The sequence below is a fragment of the Phalacrocorax carbo genome, chromosome 2 (assembly GCF_963921805.1).
Source record: "Phalacrocorax carbo chromosome 2, bPhaCar2.1, whole genome shotgun sequence".
In the NCBI taxonomy this organism is placed as follows: Eukaryota; Metazoa; Chordata; class Aves; order Suliformes; family Phalacrocoracidae; genus Phalacrocorax; species Phalacrocorax carbo.
In genome coordinates this window covers 133,286,159-133,309,766 of record NC_087514.1, presented here as the reverse complement: position 1 = coordinate 133,309,766, position 23,608 = coordinate 133,286,159, and the positions used below count along the sequence as shown (strand labels likewise).

Here is a 23,608-nt window from a genome sequence, read left to right as displayed (position 1 = left end):
TCTGCATGGGGGATGTAGGATGAGAAAAGTGACAGTAGGTGTTCTGGGGTATCTTGTGTCATGGCATGCGTCTGTATGGAACTCTGTTGTATTCTGCACTAGCTCCCAAAGTCGTTCCCTTAAAAGTTTGAGTTCTGCAAAGAGATTGAGTGGAATAAGGTATGCTTGCCTACAGGATAGTTCCTGTGACTTGTGTTTTTTAAAAAATAAAACCAACTGGTAACTGTACCTCAGTACTTGCTGATGAACTTTCGATGTGTATTATGAAATGCCTGTTCGATTATGCTGGTTTAATAGTTGGGAAAGGAGCTCTCAGCTGGATAACAGAGCTTAGTTCTAAAGTAAATTCTGTGCAAGGTCTCTGCGGTGTCCCGAAAGGGCAACTCTATACATGAGATTTGCAAACTTTTAACATTTCAGTTAAAACATGATTTAGGGGTTCTCTCTGTCAGTTTGATAACTGCTTACATGAGCTTGGTTTTACTTCATACAAGTAAAAGTCTCCTGTTGTAGTAGTTACAATAAACTCTTGTATTAACAGCAACCCCACTATAGACACAGTTGTTTAGTATGAAACTGTAAGAAAAACCCCTCATGTTTAACCACTGTCCAGTCTGCATAAACAAATGGTAGTATCATATTGACTCTTAATGTTTTTTTTTTATAATCATATGCTATGATATGAAATGTTTAACTGACAAAGGATTGTTCCCTTTAGTTGAAACATTTTTGAGGAGACTAAACATAGTTTGCCATTGGGAGAATTTAATCTGCTATGGTACTCTTTGGTGCTCAATGACACGTTGAAATACTAAGAGCTGGGTTGGATGCACTAAACCTGGCTTACTTAAGGAGTGTTACAGAAATGTTTAGCTGTAATCTGGGTAATCAGAATTAAACACAAGGTCAAGATTTAATGGTTCACAGAGAAGTTTGTTAGCTGGAGCTGACCAGCTGCTACAATATCTTGCAATCCAATTTGCCTTGGAAAAATTTTTTCTTGATGGGAAGGTGCTGGTTGACTACTGTTGTTAGACAGAAGTTCCTCCTTTGGTAGGGGACTTATTACAGGAAGCCTGCTTTGGGAACAGCCTAGGTTTGGGAGTGCAGGAGGAACTGTTCTGCATGCAGTTTTCTCCTGCTTACTAATGGTGTACAACTGTTTAGTACACACTAATAGGTATTAGAGCAAGAGATTCTGAATATAATCTTACTCAGTTATCTCGTCTGCACCTCTGACTGCATGTGATTCCTTTTTGAAAATAAAGGGGTTGAGATTTGTAACAGGATGAAAGAAGGGGAATGATTCACAAGTACCATCCTGGAGAAGCCAAGCCTTAGTCATCAGGGTTCATATGTTAACTAAACTTAAGCTTTGTGACCATTGGATTCCCCTCCTTTTTTTTTTTTATTATTATTTATAATCCAGGTAGGCCTTATGGCTGTTTCTGTAGCACTTAGTTTTATGCTAGCAGCAGTGAATTCTCTGACCTTTTCACCTTTTCTCCATTCCTTCATGTGTAAGATACTGTTTCCGCTTCCCGAGGCTTGAGGTTATGGAGGAAGAACAAATTTTGAGAATGTGAGAGATTGGTTATAACTTCTTTATCTTTTTTTATCTCTACTTCTCTCCTGTGAAACTTCCTGGTGCTTCACTTTGGGAATGGGAGACATGGTAGCATGGAAAGGAGAGTGAAGAGGATGAAGTGCAGTCCTTAATGCTGTATTAAGTATTCAAGGAAAGAATGATTATGAAATAGAAGATTACAAACATGCTGAAATATAAACTTTGCCACTTGTGAGGAATAAACTGCCTTGATCAGCTCCTTCCTCAGATTTGCTGGTTTTTATGTGAAATGGTTATTATTACAGTAAACCTTTTTTTTAAAAAAATAAACCGCTCGGTTACCTCAACATCTGCAGACTGGTATTTTCATTCTCTTTATGCAGTACCTTGCAGTACCTAAGCTTGTTGGTGTGAACTCTTCTGTACATAAATTGAACTCTCCAGAAGTGGAAAGCACTACAAATGAGCAGTAGAGTAGGTGTTAGAAATGAGATGTACAGAGAATGTCCAGAAAGCGTGAGGGAAAAAGAGTGAGTCATCCTATGCATTGATTCAGGCTTTCTAACTTTATTAGGAAAAAAAGTTACGTTGTCCTTCAAGCAAACCCAACTGATCAAGCCAGTTGAGATACAAGGGGGGGAAAAAAAAAACCTATCACAATAAGTATGTGAAATAATTGTTCTTTTAGTTGTATTGTATTTCTGTTTCACGAACATTGGTTTTCCTAGTTATTTCTACAATGGGATAATTTAGGTGCCTTTTTCTTAGTTTTTCAGTAGTAAATGAGATAATATGACAATAGAACTCTAAATTAACTGCAAATAACAAATTCTTAGCTTAAAATTATTATTGAAATGTTAAGCTATAAATACATTTTATTTTGGGAAAGTCTCCTTTTTTTTTTTCTCTTTCAAATGGATTTTAAATTCCAGAAGAGAAATATTTCACCTTGGGAAGAAAAATATTAATATCTTCAGTATTTTGGTCTGCTCTTTATAACCTTTGTTACTTGAAGGCTCTGGTCCCAAGGTGTGTAGGCTCTATTGTAAACCAAACAAGATGAATAAGTGTGTGTGAGCTTTTTTGCTGTGTGTTTTCACTTAAATGTTCAAACATTGCTCTTGGTCAGTATCACACTTTGGGTTGTATGTAGTCAAAGAGCAGGGCAAAGCAGAGAAGTTCTCACATCCTTTCACTTTCTGGCCTGAGGGCAAACTTGTTCAATATCAGTGATGTTGAGGAAAATTACTTTTTTACCGTGAGAGTGACCAAGCACTGGCACGGGTTGTTCAGGGAGGTTGTAGACTCTCGATCTTTGGAGATATTCAGAAGCTGTCTGTGACATGGTCCTGGGCAACCTGTTCTAGGGGGCCCTGGCTGAGCAGGGGGGTTGGACCAGATGGCCTCCAGAGGTTCCTTCCAACCTCTGCCGGTCTGTGATTCTGTGATACTTCGCTGAAATGATGTACAAAGTGTCAGCCAAAGGAGTAATTCAATGTACAGAAGAAAGCTGGGTGAGGAGATATAAACTAAGTATCTGAGCCTTAAGAACTGATCTTTAAACAATTATTTAAGAACTAATTGAACAATGGACTACGTAAAAGCAACCATGTTTACTTGAACATGCAGGGATCTACAAATACCTGCTTTGCTGTAAGATCAGTGCCTGTCATGGCCTTTAAGCAAGCTAGTTCTGTACAAAGTAAAATGCATTTCTTCTGTGCTGTGTGAATTGTTTTATACATGATTCCCTGTGGAATGGGATAACCTTTAATGTTAATAGGTGGTGACTTCCTGAATTTTTCCCCTATGAGCTTGGGGACAAGCAGGTACTGCACAGTTCCCTTGTCTTTTTTCAAGGCTTCTGACGTGATAGCTGTAGATGCAAGTTCAGAAGATTTCTGTTCCCCCCGCCCACCATCACCTTCTTAAAATAAGGTATCCTTTGCCTTTTTAAAGCTTATTTTCAGGCCATTTTATTTGTCCAGATGTGTTAATTGACTACACAAATGACTGTGTGGAAGGAACTTGTTTTAGTACTGGATGGTTCTATGAAAAATATGTAGTTCATAAAACCATTTCCTTTTGGTGGGCTAAGTTTCTATGTCCCTCAACACATTGGGCTTGGAGTATATTTGTTTTAGGAATAGCATGGAATGTGAACATTTGTGGATGGTGAAGAATATGGGGTGAGATAAAACAGACCAGTTAAACTGTAATGAAATGCTGAGTATTAATGGCTTCCCTGTAAAAGTTTTGTGTTTTGCCTGTAGGATTTGTTTCACTGGAGCCTTCGGAAGAGGTTGTAAGTTTTTTCTGAACTTGTTCATTGTTTTTGCTGATAGTGGGAATCTAGCGGTGGCGGTAAAGGTGATGTCTTTTTAGAATAATTCCCTGTTTCTTACAAAAAAAAAAAAAATCAGACTTCTATCTACCTTAATTATACATCTTGAAGTAATTTTGTTACATCATGGTGAAGGTGTTTGTGCCTTACAGAACTGTATGAGAGCCTTTTCTTTAAAAATAGTGAAAAATATTACTTGTATTGTATGTATTAGTCTGAGCTTTGTTAGTTGCTTTAGGCAAAAGTTGCTAGATTCTATCACCTTGCAACTCAAGTTCAAGCCATTTTAAGATGAATGGTGACATGGCCTGAATTATGGGGAATTTGGAGTTCATCCACCAAAATAACCTGGAGGAATGACTTTTGTCTGGTGGAACAGTGTGTTGCCTGGCAATATTGGAACTGGAGTGTTTTAAGTCTTTTGCAGTGATATGCTGTGGACTCTAAAACAGTTATTAATGACAATGAAGTACAATACCAAGTGTTCTTATTGGGACACTTTAAAAACATAATGAACCTTGCTCTTCTGTTTCAAAGTCTGTAGTAAGGTGAATTGCTAAGGCATTTTTCTCTTTGACCAGCTATTTTCATTGCATGACTATTAGTAGTTACACAATTTGTCAGTACCTCCAGGTCTCCTCCTGTTTTCTTGTGCCTTTTCTCATTTGTCTACATCCAACTTCATTCTGTCTTCCCTTTTCCTTCTTCAGTAACATTTCTTGTATGACAGTCTTATGTTTTATGACTTGGTATTCAAAGACTGAGGACATTGCTTAGAGATTACTGTCATTCTGGCTCAAACTTTGCAGAGGTGTTTGAAACATTCTACCAAATTCTTTAAATGAGAATAAAATGATACATAAGATCAAATGCATGTAACTCAGGAACAGCGACTGGAAAAAGGGAACCATCACCCTTATTTTTAAAAAAGGGTAAAAAGGAGGACCCTGGGAACTACCAGCCAGTCAGCCTCACCTCTGTGCCTGGTAAGGTCATGCAACAAATCCTCCTAGAAGATAAGTCAAGGCATATGGTTGACAGAGGTGATTAGAGGCAGCCAGCATGGCTTCACGAAGGGCAAATCATGCCTGACTAACGTGGCGCCCTTCTACGATGGAGTGACTGTGTTGGTAGGTAAGGGAAGAGCAGTTGATATCATCTACCATGACTTACGTAAGGCCTTTGACACAGTCCCATACAATAGCCTTGGAGGGATATGGGTTTTATGGGTGGACTATCAGATGGATAAGGAATTGACTGGATGGCTGCATTCAAAGAGTTGCCATCAGTGGTTCAATCTCGAAATGGAGATTAGTAATCAGTGGTGTCTCTCAGGGGTCTGTACTGGGACCATTGCTGTTCAATATCTTTATTAATGACATAGTGGGATTGAGCATACCCTCAGCAAGTTTGCAGATGGCACCAAGCTGAGTGGAGCAGTGGACATGCCTGAGAGATGGGATGCCATTCACAGGGACCTGAACAAGCTTGAGGAGTTGGCCTACGTGAACCTCAAGTTCAACAAAGCCAAGCACAAGGTCCTGCACCTGTGTTGGGGCAATCCTCAGTATCAATGCAGACTGGGTGATGAATAGATTGAGAGCAGCCCTGCAGTGAAAGACTTCGGGATATTGGTAGGTGAAAAACTATATGAGCTGGCAATGTGCGCTTGCAGTCCAGAAAACCAACCATATTCTGGGCTGCATAAAAAGAAGCATGGCCAGCAGGTCAAGGGATGTGATTATCTCCCTCTTCTCTGCTCTTGTGAGACCCCATCTGTAGTCCTGTGTCCAGTTCTGAGGCTGCCAGTAGAAGACAGACATGGACCTGTTGGAGCGGGTCCAGAGGAGGGCCACGGAAGTGATCAGAAGGTTGGAACACGTGTCCTATGAAGAAAGGCTGAGAGACTGTGGGTTGTTTGGCTTAGAGGAGAGAGGCTCTGGGGAGACCTTACTGCAGCCCTTGAATATACAAAGGGAACTTATTAAAAAGTATCTCTCAGTCTTTTTTATAAGGCTTGCCTGTAGTCACAGGACAAGGGGCAGCAGTTTTAAACTGAAAAAGGGTAGGTTTAGATTGAATATAAAGAAGAAATTCTTTACTATGAAGGTGGTGAGGAGCTAGAAGATGTTGCTCAGAGAAGCTGTGGATGCCCCATCCTTGGAAGTGTTCACGATCAGGTTGGACAGGGCTTTGAGCAACCTGATCTGGTGGAAGGCGATCCTGCCTACAGCAGGGAGGTTGGAACTACATGATCTTTAAAGGTCCCTTCTGACCCAGACCATTCTATCATTCTGTGAATATGAGTGTCAACCATCTGACCCTGCCTGATGCTGACTGCAGGTGATGCATACAAGAATAATCTATTCAGATACTCTTCTCACCCTTCAGCAATCTGCAGCTCAGGTCTTCTTGAGCCAGAAGTGGGATTTTGTAATTATTTTTAAAATATTTAATAATACTTGATGATTTCTTCCATGAATTCGTCTTTTTTTGAGTCTGTGTAAATTTTTTACATGTCAATACTTGTCTGCAATAAGTTGTCTTAATTGTTGTATAAGACATTTTTATTTAACTCCTGTATTATGAAAAATTAAATTATCTGATTCATCTTTATAACACTCAGTCTTCTGTTATCTCTACCACATATGCTGGTTACTGAAGGAGGGGAAGGTGTTTAGTCTGAAGTCCTAGAATATTACTTTTATGTTGTTGAATGAAAGAAAATGCATTTTCATAACAACATGTAACCTTTGGGTCTCCTTGCTCATGTTAATGTAATAGTAAGTATGCACAGAAGCGGCGACTTGTGTAGCTAAGCAAGGAGGGATGCCTGTAGGTGGTAACAAGGTGAAAAGGATTTAAAATAGCCACAGTATATACAAGCAAACTGGCAAATATAAATACCAAGAGTGGAAGTCGAATGAGCTCGGTGATGGTGGTTGCATGATCTTTTTTTTTATTAACATCCAGTGTTTCCCTGGATGTTCATTGGCAAGCAAGCTGCAGCAAATAGCTTGCAGCTTGTTTCTTTCGAGGTATAGAATCTGCAGTAAAAAAGATAAGTACAAAGAACTGAGCTATTTTCCACAAAAACAGAGGAAATACAGGACTTTTTTTCTTAGTTTGTTACTTCATAGTGTGTTACTTGGCATTTTGAGGGTGTAGTTGGGAGGAGTATAGAAATTTAGCATACTTTTTTCCAAAGACATGGAAGGTCACTTATAACTGTTCTGAGGTTGCCTTGAGCTAAGAATTATTGCAGAACCAGTGCTCTAAATATTGTAGCACTGGCATCCTTTTTGAATGCTTCAGAGTAATTATAGGAGAAGCATTTAGTCTTCTAATGACAAAATTGCTTTGGTTGTGGGATTTTCTTGAACTGAAATTCAAAATAGTGGCACAAACAATTTAACAACAAACAATGCTGGTGAAACCAAAGGTTTGCCTTGGTGATGGTGGCTCAGAAATAAAATATCAATATACTGTTCCTGAATTTGATGCATAAGGAATGCACAGTCTACCTGTTCAGCTAAATTGCCTACTTGAATAACCTGGTAAAAACGCTTTAGTAAAACAAGGCTTTTCTGCCTGACCTCTGAGTAGCAAGGCATGACTTCATCATCACTTCTGGATAAAGTGGGAAGGGGAAGCATTTCAAGTACCAACTTTGCTCGTAATTGTGAGGTGAAACAGGTTTCTAATGAGCCATTTCTGTGCTATTAACTTCAAGAATTAAATGCAAGTTCTTAAGTCTTCAGGGAAGAATGTTAGTAAAACTGTATTTTCCTACTAGAGTATGCAGCCTTATAAACATGTTTCATCAGTACAGGTGCACTCTCTGAGAATATCAGGTTTTGCCATCCCCTCTTTCATTCCCTGTTGTTAGAAATCAGAGCATATAGAGCAGGAAATGAATTGACTGAACTTTCGTGTTCAGAAAATGTCAAGCAAGCAAACTGAGTGATACTGCACATCTTCATCAGCCTGTTAGTAACTTCTTTTGAAGGGTGCTTAGATCTGCAGTAAGCCAACCTTCTTGTTCTTCCATTACCACCTGGGGCAGGTGGGTGGCGAAAAGCATATTCAAAATCTGATTTCATTAACATCCTCAGTGTAACTTAAATTATGGAGTACTTCGCTTCATGTGATTTTGGTATTGCTAGATAAGATAAATCAATTCTTACTGTTTTAATAGATTAGAAGTGTTTAATGGTGATTGTTGAAAAATCTAACTGTATATGGAATGGGATGTCATGTTCTAAGGGGAATGTTAATGTCAAGTATAAATGTTATTATTGAAAACCAACTGTATTTTTCAATGGTCAGTGATTTGAATGGACACAGTTAAAAGTTGTTTTATTCATATGCTGTAATATAGTAGCTTTGTAAGTAGTCAGGACTGCATAACAAAATGTAATTTTTATAATGAATAATTTGCTCTTGTCATGACATTTGCACCAAAACATCTGGATATCTGCACTCTCACAAAATGTAGCTTCTCAGCACTCCCTTAGGTTAGTTTGAGCCATAGTTAAATGGATTTCTATATGCATCCATTCTCAGGAATGCAGTTTCAAGTGTTGTTTAATACTACTGACAGTGGCTAACAGTCATATACATTAATCAGCAGGTTACTGGTAAACATGTTATCACAACATGCATAATTAGTCTTAATAGATTGGCAGACGAGTATCATTTTGTTGTAAAGAGAAAATTATCAGTTAGTATCCTTCTGTCTAAATGAACTTGGGATACATGTTAGGTACAAGTCTGATATGCCTTAATTCTACAGTATTTTCAAGAGATGTGACCACTTTTTACTTGAGCAAAATACTGAAGTCTAAGAAATACAGGCCTTGGTTGTCTTGTTTCTTTGGTCATTAGGAAGTAACTCTGACTAAAAAAAATCAAGCTCTTCACTATGTTCTGAACCAAAAGGGAAGACCAGGTAAGATTAAGCATACCATTTTATAGGCATAACAATGTTACAGAAGAAAATGGCAGAACTTCTAATGGTTTGGGTCTTGGACATGTATATGACCCTTCTTTTACGATTCTATAATATGTAGCTTTGTTGGTCCTTGCCTGATGAAGGCTGTAATAAAGTTACAGTTTTACATCTTTAATAAACAAATTAGTCTTCATACTGGTTAGCCTACCTACCCATAGGCTGTTATAAAACCAAGGCTTATGTCTGATGTTTAGTCTTACTGTAAAAAGTCTTTAAAAATGTTTTATGAATCTTGTTTTTCCTGATAACTTTTAATCACCTTGCCAGTGGATTTTTTTATTCTGAATAAATTGTCCACTGCTATGCAACTTAACCTAGTTTTAAAGTCAGCTGTCTTCCTTTCTCTTGAAAGGATCTTCCATTTTCCACGTATGTACCTGTTAACTAATCCCTCCTGTGCATAGAGGCGTATTTATTTTTATCGTGATCAATATGAAGATAACATTTCATATAGCCAAAACATTTACTTCAAGGACATTTATGAGCCTTATAATCAAGCGTAAAATATGTAAGCTAGCTAGCTAAACTGTAGTCAAAAACCCCATAAAACCTGACAAAAAAAAGCCTAACACCCCATCCCCCACCCCCCAGAAAAAAACCCAACCAAACAGAAAACAGAGTACTGGAAATGTAGCTTGCATTTTTTTTCATGTCTGCCTCTTTCTGTCCTTTCAGGATTAGGCTATCACTATTTCAGTGGTAATATACAGAAATTGAACTGAGATGTCTGAAAAACACGCTTCCTGAGACCAGTATTTTGGTTTTCGTATGGCAGAAGTGTGTAAGTTAGGCATTTCTGGGCTTTTTGTGTTACAGTTTGTCAGGTATTGAGCTCCTCTAGTCAGACTGTAGAGACTAACATTCAAAAAGTTCCTTTCTAGCCCTACCCCTGTTTCAGAGTTAGGAGAAGAGTTGCAGAATAGAACTGGGCCACGTTCTGTTGTAGCTGTAAGATGTAGAATAACCTGAAAGTTGGGGCAGGGTGATGGGGTAGAGGGAGATGTTCCATTAAAAGTAAACTTAAAAACTTCAATTTCTTAGATCTACTACTAGTTTCCATGCGGTGCATCTGACATTCTGTAGCACAGCTGGTACTTGCGTTTTCAGTTATCTATTTGCTGTAAGGTTCAGTGTGCAGGGAACTACTTGTGTTCATCTGCAGAGAAGTGTTCTTGAACACTCATCCTAAATACACTTTTCTTTTTGACTGGTTTTTCAATGATGATGAAAATCAGGGTTTTTTGGAAGGGTCTCTTGCCTTAGAAGTAGTGTAACAAGTTATTTTTCTGATTCCAACTCCTTCTGTAGAATACCTAATAAATTGACTTTATTTTCTCTCCATTTGAAGCCACGGCATCCAGAACAACCAGAGGCCTTGCCTGCCTTTGACTGAAACCTCTACTTGGTTGTGCAAGACTAAGTTTTGTGAAGCTGTACCTCCGTAGTTGATTTTTGTTGTTTCTGTATAGGTCTTCCTGTGTTGTATTTGTGGTAGCTCTTTCTTATGTTTAATAAAGTAATGAAAAGAAGATGGGCTTTCAGTTTAATGAAAGATGCTACCAACTGGGAAAACTTATTTTCTGTCTTGAAATACTGAAGCAACTCCAGGTTGTCCCAAAGCACTTGAGTAAAGCCTTATGTTTCTGAAAAGTCATGAAAGTACCTCCATGAAACTTTTTGGGCACTGTTTCGTCTCTGTGTTGCCAGTAAGATTCTTGCACAAAATGAAAGAGACTTTAAGTTTTTTAAGGTGTTTAAAACCCTCAAACTTACATTTTCCTGCCTTAAATCTCATGCTTTTAAGTGGCATTTTTCACAGAAGTTGAGCATAATTGTGATGCTGTTCAGTAATTTTTGAACACACTGAGCCATTTGACATAGGAATCTTTTGGAGGAGGGGACAGCAAGTTCTTACAAATCTTGTCAAAGTTGGCAACAGGCAAAAGATCAAAAGATAAGACTTGCTGTGCTGTCCCTGTAGGAGGTAGGAAAGACAGATGTCTAGTTGATGCTGCAGTTTGCACTGGAAGCTTTCTGCTTTCTGCTTGCCGTAACACTGTGCTGTGATAACCTGAATTTCCTGTAGTAGTCGGGTGGATCCAATTCCTCTCTCTACACCAAACTGTTCTTCTCTACAGAATGTGTGGGTCCCTTGCATCAGTCCTTGTACAGTTTCTGTTCTGGGGAATTCTGCCTCTTGTCATGTATTTTTTATTCATAAATCCTTATAAACCACTGCTTCAGGGTAGAAGAGAGGGCAAAATTGTCTGCATACCATTTAAGTAGCACTGAATTTCATCATCTGCTGTGTAAATACTGAAACTCAGTGTTGACTTCACATATATTTAATTTTAAAACATGATTTTTCATTCTTTAGCATGAAACCTCCTTCCTAATAGATTTTGTTTGGAAAAACATGATCTCCAAGTATAAACTATTGCCACAGACCCTTTTTTAAAATTCTAAAATCTTGGCTGTATTTTAATCAAAGTATTATCTTTTTACTATACACATATATAAATATATTATTACAAATATATTGTATTATAAATTTAAAAATAAGATTATATATATTTATTATAAATTATCTGTGTGCCATTGTGGCAAAAGAATGTTAGAGTAAAAGATGTTTGCAGGCTCTCTGTAGTTGGTGTATGCAGGGGAAGGAAAGATGAGAAACCTCTTTTTTCCCCGATTGCTTTGCATCAGTAAGTTGTTGAATGCATGAGTTGCTCCATCAGCTCTGATGGTTGTAGAGCTTTGGAATTCTGCAGACTGTCATTAACTTTACTTAGCTGTCCTTTAGTAATACACATTGAATTATGGATGTCAGCTGCAGCCTTCTCTTTCATTTTTAGAATATGCAGCTGAGCAAATTTTCTTTTTTGCAACATTAGCTGCTCTGGCTCCAGGTACTTTTTGCAAAGTGTTCCTCAGATTTTGCAGTAAGGTGCATGCTACTGAGATAACTCTCTGTCATTAATGCTGTCATCTTTTTGAATGCTGGTTGCACAACAGCAGCAGCAAATCTATACAAATTGTTCTGGGGAACTAAGTACCAGAAACTAGAAGTGTCCTTTTCTCAGTCTTAAATTTCTCTTCCTTCCAAGATCCATTTTTCTAAAGCTTGACTCCCATGACTTCTGTGGATCATTAAAGTTAAGTCCTTTTCTTCCCCTTCTGCCCTATTTGCCTCAAAGAGTAGTTTTTTCATGCTTGCTACTTCATGTGAACAAGAATAGGAATGTAGGTGCAGCACGTAGTAAAAGGAAACTTGTGACTTATGATGGATGGCCGAGCCTGGGAACCATAATCTTCAGTGGTCAGTCACTCTATAGGAAAGTACTTCCTAGGTACTATGCATTAGCTTTCTTTAATCAACCAGGTGGTGTTATGGGAATTATTTCGCAAATTAGCTTTGAAGCCTAAAATTGATTGATTGAGATATATATTATTTGACTTCATAGTAATTACTTAAAATTGTTGAGTTCTCGTGCATGAATGTGTTACAGACTCATGTATGTGGAGAAATGTATACGAGTTATAACGGCTAAGATGCAGTTTTACTGCAAAATTGGAAAGCGGAGTAAGTGATGCTGAAGAACAAAGGATGTGCAATCCTTTATCTTGATAATCCTGCATCTTGTGATAATAAGTAATGCATTTATGTAGCTGCTTAAATGGGAAAGATTAGTGATGAAAATCATGCAGGTTCTTCTCTTTGAGAAGCTTTAAAATTTCTATAATGTTATTCTTAATTACATTCAGTCATAACCATATTTGCAATATTGCAATGAGTCTTACTGCACTTGGTTTGCAAAATAAATACCATATCAGGTTGGCTTGTTGCTTGCATGTTGTCCTGTGGTCAAATAAATGGCTACTATCCAAAAAAGAGAACTTAGACTTGAGAGAAAATGAAATGCAATGGAGTAGTTGGTATCAGTGTTATTTTGTACACTAACATTTTGTTGTAACTTAACATTGTGGCTTGACAGCATGTACAATAAAATTCAGTCATATACAAGCTCAGTGATGATTTTGTTAATCAAGAATGTTTCACAATTTCAGGAAATAACTATGAAAAAAATCATGGGAACTTCAGAAAAACTTTTTATCTTCTAAAAGCAGGTGTGTGTGGTGACCACTGTGGCAACTCATAGAATAACATAGATGAACTGAAGTACGACTTTGTTCCCTCATGTAATGATTTGTCTAGACCTCTTTCTGAATTCTGTGTTGAAATGTGAGAGCTCATGTTATTTAAAGGTTTGATTATGAATGGTGAAGTATAGTGATATCAGGTCTTGTGGTTTGGACTATGCAGAAAGAACAATGTCAAGTGATTGCATGATTGCAGCAGAATTTCTGGGAGGATTTAATTGGTATTTTAATGCCACTGGTAAGAAGTCATATGGATTATTTTTAATAGGTCTTTTTTCTCTATCTAGAAAGTGTCAGGAGACCATTCTGTTCCTGTATGGATAACACTATCTCAGCCACCTGTTTTCAGAATAAGCAGGGTTTATTTCAAACAAAAAACTAATTTGTATCTAGATCCTCTCTTGAAAAATCCTTGTTTTTATAACTTTTAGAAGTTGCCCTGACTTAATTTTGTAGGCTGGTGACAAGCTCATATCAACAGTTAAGTTTTCTCAGTATCTTCTCTTCAGTAAACCTGATCTAAGAAATAATGAAATTCCTTTATCTTCCCTTAATAAGTATAAGTGATGTAAAGGTTAAAGCCCTTAGTGATCTATAGTGGAGTCTAGTATATAGTTTAAGTAAATCAAAATCCCATACAGCTCAAGGCTATAGGATATTCACTTCGAGATTTAGACCAGGGCATGTTTGTCAGTTGTTTTGTGAAAATTTTCTGATCTTTCTTCAAGAGAAAAGATTTTTCAGCTGGTCTAAAATACATGTATTTTACTCTCACAGAACAAGAATGAAGAATTTCAGCAACTTCAAAATGAGAATAGAGACATTTCTTTCTATCCTATATGCTACTAGTGTGCTAGCTTCTTGGGATGCTCTTTTAGGAATTTTAAACAAAAATTAAGTCCAGGAATTACATTATTGAACTTTCCAATGTTTTCTGATAGCTATGTAAATTTCTGGCAAAGAATTTTTATCAGATATGTGTACTTCCTCTAGTTACTCTTTTACCTCAAAAAGGAGAGATTTGATTATTGAATATTGTGGCCTGGATCTTTAAATAAGGCTATTTGTGTGATATTTTGAGTGTTCCAGAACCTTCTGTTCTGAATTTAGTAAGTGGAATACAAGGGAAGGGACTTCAAGATAAGAATTGTGTACAATTACTTTAAAGAAGAAAATCAACATTCACATTAGAAAAACGTAATAACTTTGTTAATGCCATCTAAAGAGCGGTCATTTAGTTACTGTTTAACTGAAACCATATTGTAATTGTCTGCCTGAGCAACCTTACTTTTGGCATTTTCTCTTTTGTACTTTTATTATTGCCTTTACAGTTACTGTGAAGAATTTCTATTTAGATGTATCACTATATTATGTTTAATAAATAAATTAAGGTTGTAGCTCAGTAGTGTGTATCCTATACTCCAGGATAGGTATGGTCCTTATTGGGGGAGGGAAAGTTCAGAGCAGATAAAGTATGTGTCAGTGACGGTACCCGATATTCTAAAGTATTAGAAGACCCTTGTTTGTTTGGTCATCTCATGCCTTAGAGACTGAAAGTTGGTTCATATCGAATCAGCACAACATATCCAATTTTTAGAAATGCTGAACAGGCTTCCCCATAAATCTGGATTGGTCAGATCCAGTGAGAGTTATGGGCCGGACATGCATCACTATAGCACTAGTCATGGAGTGAAAAATGGAGTTGTCCTCCTCAGGGTTCAAGTGCCTCAATTCACATCTTAGTTGGAAAGCCTCGGTCTGGCAGCCTGGGGGAAAGTTGCATTGAAACTGTAATAGCAATTCCAGAAAATCAGAGAGAAAGGGAGAACTGAGAGAAAATGATGCTCTTCAGCTGTGTTCTGACCACAAACTGGTTAGGTCCCAGGACTTTTTTGCTCAGATAGGACTTTGAGACATGGATGGAGTCATCCTTCTAACAAGCTGTAACGACAAAGGATAATCGTATTAATATACTTGAAAATGTGACTGTTAGTGAAAATAGCATAAGAGGCTGCAGTAGGTGTAGCCATAATATCTGCTACATCTTTTACGTTTGCAGTAACCATTTGTAGACTCATAATTTATAGTGCTGCTCTGTGAATTAAAGGAGTTCGCATCTTGGTTTTGTTTAACAGACAGGAGAGCGGTTTGCTCTGTGAAAGACTACAAGCTGAGCGAGTTCTTCCTGTTAGCTTATTTATGTTTGGCTAACCAAAAACTGCAGCTGGCTTTCAACACAAGCAATCACATTATCATGTTAAGATGAGCATTACATATAATAAAAATGATCAGCTGCCTTTAACGCTGGCTATTCCTAGCAGTTGGTCAGCACTTCAGCAGTTTAACAGCCTGACAAGGGATTGCCCCTGGACTAGCACTTTCTTTGGAAGCGCTTGAGTCCTCTTCTGCCACTGTTAGACCCGAGTAGATATTACTGTTTGTATTACACTGCAGTGTTCTCCTTACCTCATCATATTCTCCCTCAAGGATTTTCGTGCTTTTCTTTCCAATTAGAGTATGGGAAATAAATTTATTTCCAGTACATAGTTATTCTGATAAGCAAGACTATTCTATCCTAGACATACAGAGGCTCTACACTCAAGATTAAGCCTGTAATTCTTTTTCTGTGGTTCCTCTGCTGCAAATACCAGACTTCTTTTAGAAATTCTTTGTGTTTGTTTTAATATCTATTTGTCCAACAGCAAGTGGGATTCAAACGTTGTATCTTCTGGGCTTGTCCTTGTTCTTTTCAGAGAATCAAAAGTACTTGGCATCTGTCAATATTTGTGGCTTGCTTAAGAAAACAAGTAATTCATGTCCTTAAGAAAACAAGTAATTCATGTTTATTCATATCTAGGCAGATCAGGTGCGAGTTCCAGACGGAAACCAAGAGAGATAACTGAGAAAATTTGGTCAGTGTTTCTGGTGAAAATAACCTGGTACTGACCTAGGCACAAGACAGGTTTATTCTACTTCCTGTAGCCAGCAGTGGCCTGTTAGAGGACAGTCAAGTCACTTTGGGGAGGTTCTTTGTATATCATGTTCTTTAATCCTAACGTATTGGTGTGTATATGGTGGTGTGTGTTAGGTTTCATTTATGGCAGTTATGGTGTTATACAAGATAGCATATACTGCTCCTCAGCAGTCATGTCAATGAAGTAGTCATTATCCCATGCTGTGTTGTATATGAACTCACTTGGTAGCTTGGCAGTTTAGACTTCAGAGTGAGTGCTCTTCTCAGTCTTAGCCCCATTGATGGTGTCTGTTATGAATGCTTGAGAAGTAAGCTGGAGTACCTATTTGAATCTCTCTGAATCATGTTACCTCTAAGGGATTTCTGAGTTTTAAATTAATGCTTCAATACAGAGGACTTTCGAGTCTTAAAATATTGTAGTCTATTCTAAGGAATACTGGTTGGTTATTGCACTTCCTCAATAAGTAGGTAGTATTTCCTTGTATTTCCCATTTGTATGAAGACACTGACTTTTTGAAAATGGCAGTATCTAATGATATTTTGTCCCATTCCTGTTACTGGCAGGACTGGAATTCAGTGTTGTGAGATTGTGGCTGGAAGTCCTATCTTTGTGTCAGATTTAGTTTGTCACGTTACTTTCTTAGACTGTATAGTACTAACTTTTTAAGCAAACATAATATTACCCTGCTGCTCAAGAAACTACACTTCTTACTTATATTGGAATAGTTTTTATTTTGCTTTAATATCAAGACAGTAATCCTGATTTTCTGTCATCGGGGAAGCCAATGAGGTCAATGAACTTATGCAGTGAAACTGAATTCTTAATTCATCAAGTCAATCATAGAATTCCATTTGATTCAGTCAAGCTGCTTTTCTAAGTCTTCCTGAAAACAAACTCCCTTCTCCAAAACAAAATAATAGAATATCTCAAGTTGGAAGGGACCCATAAGGATCATCGAGTCCAACTCCTTGCTCCTTGCAGGACTACCTAAAACTAAATCATAGGTCTAAGAGCATTGTCCAAATGCTCCTTGAACTCTGACAGGCTTAGTGCCATGACCACTTCCCTGAAGAGCCTGTTCCAGTGACCAACCAGCCTCTCAGTGAGAAACCTTCTCCTAATGTCCAATCTGAACTCCCCCTGACGCAGCTTCGTTCCATTTCCATGTGTCCTGTTGCTGGCTACCAGAGAGAGGAGATCAGCACCTCCCCCTCCTCTGCCCTCCTTGAGGAAGCTGTAGACTGCAATGAGGGCACCCCTCAGCCTTCTCTTCTCCAAGCTGAACAAGCCAAGTGACCTCAGCTGCTCCTTGTAAGTCTCGCCTTTGAGACCTTTCACCATCTTGGTTGCCCTCCTCTGGACACACACAGGTTGATGTCTGTCTTATATTGATGTGCCCAGAACTGCACACAGTACTCGAGGTGGGGCTGCAGCAGTGCAGTATAGAGTGGGACAATCATGTCCCTCAAGCTATGCTGTGCTTGATGCACCCCAGGACACGGCTGGCCCTTTTGGCTGCCAAGGCACACTATTGACTCTTATTCAACTTGCCATCAACCCAAACCCAGATCTCTTTCTGCAGGGCTGCTCTCCAGCCTTTCATCCCCCAGTTTGTATGTATGACCAGGATTACCCCGTCCCAGGTGGAGAATCCTGGGGAAAAAAAAAGAAAAGAAAAAAACCCAAAACCCCAACTAAAAAAAAAAACCAAAAAAGCCACCAAAACTCTGGTGTGCTAGCTTGCTCAAGTTTAGTCCTACAACATTTCTTTTTCATTGTGAAAGTTCCTTTGTGGCTCAGTGTTGACTCAGTACAGATTGTAGGAGAAATTACTGTGCCATAAAGCAACTTCTAAATTAGCTAATTGTAGTTTTCTGAATGTAGATACGTTTTCAAAGGTTATTAGAGAGACATGACTGGCAACAGATATAACCTTTCGGTATAAGATTTTGTTTAATGTTTTCTCATTTATCTTAGCTTTTGAGAAGAAGAAAATACTTGTTAAACTAGTTCACATTTCTTAGTATCAGTCAATAATTTGCAGTCTTGTACTGTTCTAATAACAAATTACATTAAACAGGGCTATCTAAGGTAGCAGGTAAGTCCTCTGGTAGTGCTTCAGGAAAATGGCCAGATTTAATATTCGTTTTGTGGCTTCCCTTAACTTTAGGTGGATTTTTGTTTTATAAAACATATAAAGTTCATTTGTGCATTTCACTTATTGAAATTACTAATAAAAGGTACAAACACTTTATTGTGTTACAGGTCAACAGCAAGGACAGGATGGAGTAAAAGTGCAGCAAGCCACAATAGCTCCTGTTACTGTAGCAGTAGGTGGCATTGCTAATGCAGCAATTGGTGCTGTTAGTCCTGATCAGATAACACAAGTGCAGCTGCAACAAGCTCAACAAGCTTCTGACCAGGAAGTGCAACCTGGCAAGAGGTTGAGAAGAGTTGCCTGCTCGTGTCCTAATTGCAGAGAGGGAGAAGGAAGGTAAATGTAAAATTTATCAGTACATATTTAGACTTCTTATCACAGTTTGCCTCATTTGGGCATGAGATTTTCTTATATTGCCTACATTTTTTAATGCTTTCTCTTAGAAAGTATGTTTATATATTTCTTTTTAGACAGGGAATGATAATTGTCTCTATTAGCATGAAATATTTTTCCTACTAGTTAATAATATTTTAGAATATAATTACTTAGCTTATTACATTTGATCTTTTTAGAGGCAGCAATGAGCCAGGAAAAAAGAAACAGCATATCTGCCATATTGAAGGATGTGGAAAAGTTTATGGCAAGACATCTCATCTTCGAGCACATCTGCGCTGGCATACTGGTGAAAGACCGTTTGTATGCAACTGGATTTTTTGTGGCAAGCGATTTACACGGAGCGATGAGTTACAAAGACATAGAAGAACCCACACAGGTTGGTCAGCCCTCTCTGTATGCATAGTACAGCAAGTCTGAATCATTGTGGTCATGGTTAAACAGTGATATCAAAGATCTCACCTGTTAGGATCTCTGAAAAACACTTTTAAATGTAAATAAAGTAACCTTAAAACAGAGGAAGTGGTAGATTTCAGTTTTCATCAATCCAAGCTGACTCTGAAATCAAATAAATAAAATGAGATCTGTTCAAACTGTTCTTTGGTACCTATGCTAGAAAAAGATGACCGTTTCATCACGGATAGCTGGCATACATTAGCTAATGCCTGATCTAAATTTGGCAGATTTTACTGAGCATGTACAATTGTCCATGGACCAGGGTTGTCATTTCCTCACTTGGACTAGCTCAATCCTCAAGAAGTTTATTAACCTAGCCTATACATGGGATTTGATCTTCTTGGGAAGTTTCTTGAAGCTTCAAGGGAACACTGATAAAGCAAGTTCTCTTTACAGTTCAGATTGGAAAGGTGGACCTTTCAGAAACTGAAAATTTTGTCAGCCTTCATATTTCTAGCCCCAAGAAGGTTCCCCTTCCCCCAATTTACAGCATCATAAGATAGCAAAGTCTAACCACTAATTACATTTGAACAGTGACAGGACTTTTTATTATGGTGAATTTATCTCCCTTGACACAGATTTCATACATCCTCATGGAGCTTTGGGATTCGTGTTTCCAAATTCCCTTCTTATCCCTGTAATCTAAATAACAAAAGTATTCTTGAAAAATGCTATCAAGTAGTTCTTTCAGGGGTTTTACCTCTCCTACTCTGTCAGGTTTACAGAACTTCTCACCAGATAATCACAGCATAGTAAATATTTGTTGAGAACATTTTAGTAGTAAGAGCGGATTGCCAAAAACCTGTGACCTGGAAATCAGACAGGTAGAGAAGAAAACATTGTATCCTTTTAAAGACACTTCAAATGTTGACTAGAAAAGGGTCAGATTCAAACGATCAAGCAAAAAGTGTTCAATGCTTTCTTTCAGTAACATTTTGGTTTTGTTCTTCTTTTGAAAAAGGTGAAAAGAGATTTGAGTGCCCAGAATGTTCTAAAAGGTTTATGCGAAGTGACCATCTCTCAAAACATGTCAAAACTCATCAGAACAAGAAGGGTGGTGGAACAGCCCTTGCTATTGTTACCTCAGGAGAACTGGACTCTTCAGTTACTGAGGTTCTTGGTTCTCCAAGAATTGTCACTGTTGCTGCCATTTCTCAAGATTCAAACCCAGCAACCCCTAACGTTTCAACAAATATGGAAGAATTCTGAAAGGATCATTTATATGGACGCCAAGTGCTGCACTTAAGTTTACATACCTTTCAGGATATGGAAGTGGGCTGGTAAAGTGGATTACAGAGCAGGAAATCATATTTTCAGTCATCACTTCTGTAAGTGTTCCAGGTTGGAGGGTCAGCATGGGAAGTGTACACCGGTGCAACAAGACAAAAATTTCAAAAATACAAACAGCGCAAATTGATGTACTGGATAAACAGATGGGGGAATATTATTTCCATACTGTACTTTTTTAGTTATATGTCTGTATATCATGCAATGATTTTAAATGAACTTCCCCCCCCACTTTAGCATTGTACGTTAATGTGTTTAAAAAATCAGATAATATCAGTACAAAACAGGGTGGACCTTGACTAGGATTAATATCATTTGATGAAGGTACTTTGTATTTTAAAATAAATTTGTAGCATTTTCATGAGAACATCCTTTTCCCATAAGGCACAGCAAAACTGAACACAGATTGAACGACAGTGGAAATATTTTAGGTTTTTGCTCACTCCACAGAGCACATCAGTTGATTTTGGCCGTCTTTTCTCAAGTTTTGGAATTACTCAAAATAGCAGCTAGATGATGCATGCTGCGAAGTGGTTCTGAGGTGAACCTCAGATTAATTTTGACCACTACATTATAGTAGTGTGTATAAATGACAATCAGTGAGTTCTAATTCCTCTCTTTGTTTGGAGAGCTAAGGTTATGTAGGATTAGTGTATACAATAGGAAGGATAAAACCATAGGAAGATACTAACATAAGACTTTACAAAAGTATTGGTATCTTTATGTAGGATGAAGAATGAATATGGCAACTTTTGTGTCAATTTTTGGTATTTCATTTCATTATATTTTAAAACATCCGTGGTCCATTTCTAACTCGTAGGTAACATGAATCATAAAAACTCAGTCTTAAGTATTTAAATGTTTTAATTTTGTTAGAATTCATGGAAATTAATCAGACAATTGAGTGTTGTAGTTCATTCTCCAATATCTTCTCTCTGTAAATACTAGTTACTGTATTGTGGTTAATGTGCTGAGTTCTTTATGCTTTGACTTAATAGCCAAAGAAAAGAATTAATTATCACATTTTAACCAAAAAAAGGAATTGAAAGTAAACATTTTCACTCTTTTCCCCTAAATATTACTGTCTGTATTTTCTCTTCAAGGATAATACGTGGGCTGGTAATAAATATCTGTTACCTATCAAGGCTTACATTGGGCCTCCAACCACAAAACAAACTGGGGAAAGGGGAATATAGTTATCTTTTTACTACGCGACTTTTGATTTCAAAGGTTTGGTTACATTTTCAGATGAGCCAGTTTAATAGGAATATAGAGCAAACAAAAAGCGACGACAACAAAAACAAACTGCATTTTGTATGTGAAAACTCCAGTACGTACAAGGAGGAAAGATGGCCAAATATTTCATACTCAGGATTTTTAATTACTTCCCACAGACATAAATGTAACCTTTTATGCATACAGTCATTTGGTAATAATTCTCATGACCAGTTCTTTTAAAAATGTATGCATCAAAATATTTTTGATGTAACTAAAGGAAGTACAGTGCAAGAGGATAAGCGTTTTGTTGGGTGGGTTTTTTTCCCTGCAAACTACAAAAGGAAGAATGTGTTTGGTAACTGTTGGTTTGAGAGACATAACAGATACCTTGTGCATTCCCTCACGAAACATATACTTCTCATCTGAATACTTTATCAATCTTGTGGTGTTTTCTGTATTTTTGAAGCAAGAGAAATACCAATCATGTTTACACTGTGTACACTTTAGGCCAGCCCTTTGTAGCAAAATACTAAGCTGAAGGTATTTTATACTTTCAGTTTACATAAAAAGCTTTGAGATTAAAGAAAAACAATTTTACACTGTGGTTATAAATTTCAAGTTTCTTAAAGCTTTTGTAGACTTGTAACAGAGTCTTTAAATTTTAGTTGGGTTTTGTACATTATTTTGTATATTTTATTTAAAGTACTCAACTGATGTATCTGGATTTAAAACATCAGAATCAATTAGATGTTACATTTAATACAGATGAGCATTAGGTAGTATTAACTGTTAATTTTATTATATAGGAAATAAAACGTCAAATATATATTTTATCATTATGCTTCACAATCAGTGCTATAAATTTCTTTATGCAAAGAAAAAACTTTCCTAATGTTAATACCATGTTTCCTAGAAGTTAACAATTTTTGTAAACTGAAGTTATGAGCATTCTGCACAACCATTTCATATATAATTTTTTCATGCATACTTACGTATGCAGATAGGAAACTGAAGTAATTTTTAATCTGCAATGAATCCCTATTATAGATGTATCAAAATCTAAATGTGGTTGGCTTCATGGCATCTCAAGTACATTAACTTGTGTTAGCAGGTGCATATTGTACCGCTGGAATTAGAAACATTTTGACAGTCTGTTCTGCATACCATTCTGAATCCACTTTTCTGTCTTAAAAGGATCGTAAATTTCAATGTCCTTTATCTGACTCAGTGGGATATAGCTGTTGTAAGTAATAAGGCACAGATGTGGAGTAGTATCTTGTTTAATGGCATTTCACTGTTCATTCCCTTTGCCACCGTTAAAAATTTTGCTTTATTGTAATTATCAGTGCAAAGTGTATTTACCATGGTAGAACTCCAGTGTTAGAATAGTTTCTTTCTTACGATATACTTTCTTTGGTTAGGTTTGTGTATGTGTTGCCAATTACATTAGAAATTGGTGTTAAGTCATTATTTATCACATTCTTTCACGAGAGCAGTAATAAAAGTGTGTAATCTAGGAGAAAAAGTTAATTTGTCAAAGTTAGGTAAGCATGATGTTTAGGTCCTATTTTTCAATTTTATAACTGTTTTATTGCAACAATATTTGTATTTAAGTCTTCATTTTAATGCCTTGTGGTGTTTTTTTATGCATGTCACTGAATTGTCATCCCGCAAGAATTGATGTGCAGCATAGGGTATTAAATCTACATAATGATTTTGAAACAGAAAAATAGTTGATGGTAAAAATGTAAATGTTTTGCAAAAATTCCTTATAAAAAAGTTTTGTAGTAATATTTCACTTGTAAATTTTTCTAAAAAAAAATGGAAAAGGAAAAAAATGAGAGTAACACTTCCCCACATCTAGAATTTAGAAATTAATTCTGCCAGCAAAGCCTGTAAGGCATTAATTTGACACTTTTACAATGCTGATTTGTATAATTTTTTTGGTGGGTTTGGAACTAAAATCATGTACAAGTTGTTGCCTGCAATAACATTTTGCAAGTAACCTATTAAAATTCCCTTGAGTTTAAAA

The 23,608-nt window shown here is 37.1% G+C and overlaps 1 protein-coding gene across 2 annotated transcripts in view; it reads left to right on the top strand.

Moving 5' to 3' along the window:
* The window catches only part of SP4 (Sp4 transcription factor), a 27,412-nt gene extending 3,804 nt beyond the window's left edge, over positions 1-23,608 (top strand). For both annotated transcript variants that reach the window (XM_064444454.1, XM_064444455.1), the window contains 3 exons: positions 18,330-18,558; positions 18,795-18,994; positions 20,033-23,608. In XM_064444454.1, coding sequence (XP_064300524.1) covers positions 18,330-18,558; positions 18,795-18,994; positions 20,033-20,280 — 677 coding nt within the window. In that variant the 3' untranslated portion in view covers positions 20,281-23,608. The remainder of the gene's footprint in view (positions 1-18,329; positions 18,559-18,794; positions 18,995-20,032) is intronic.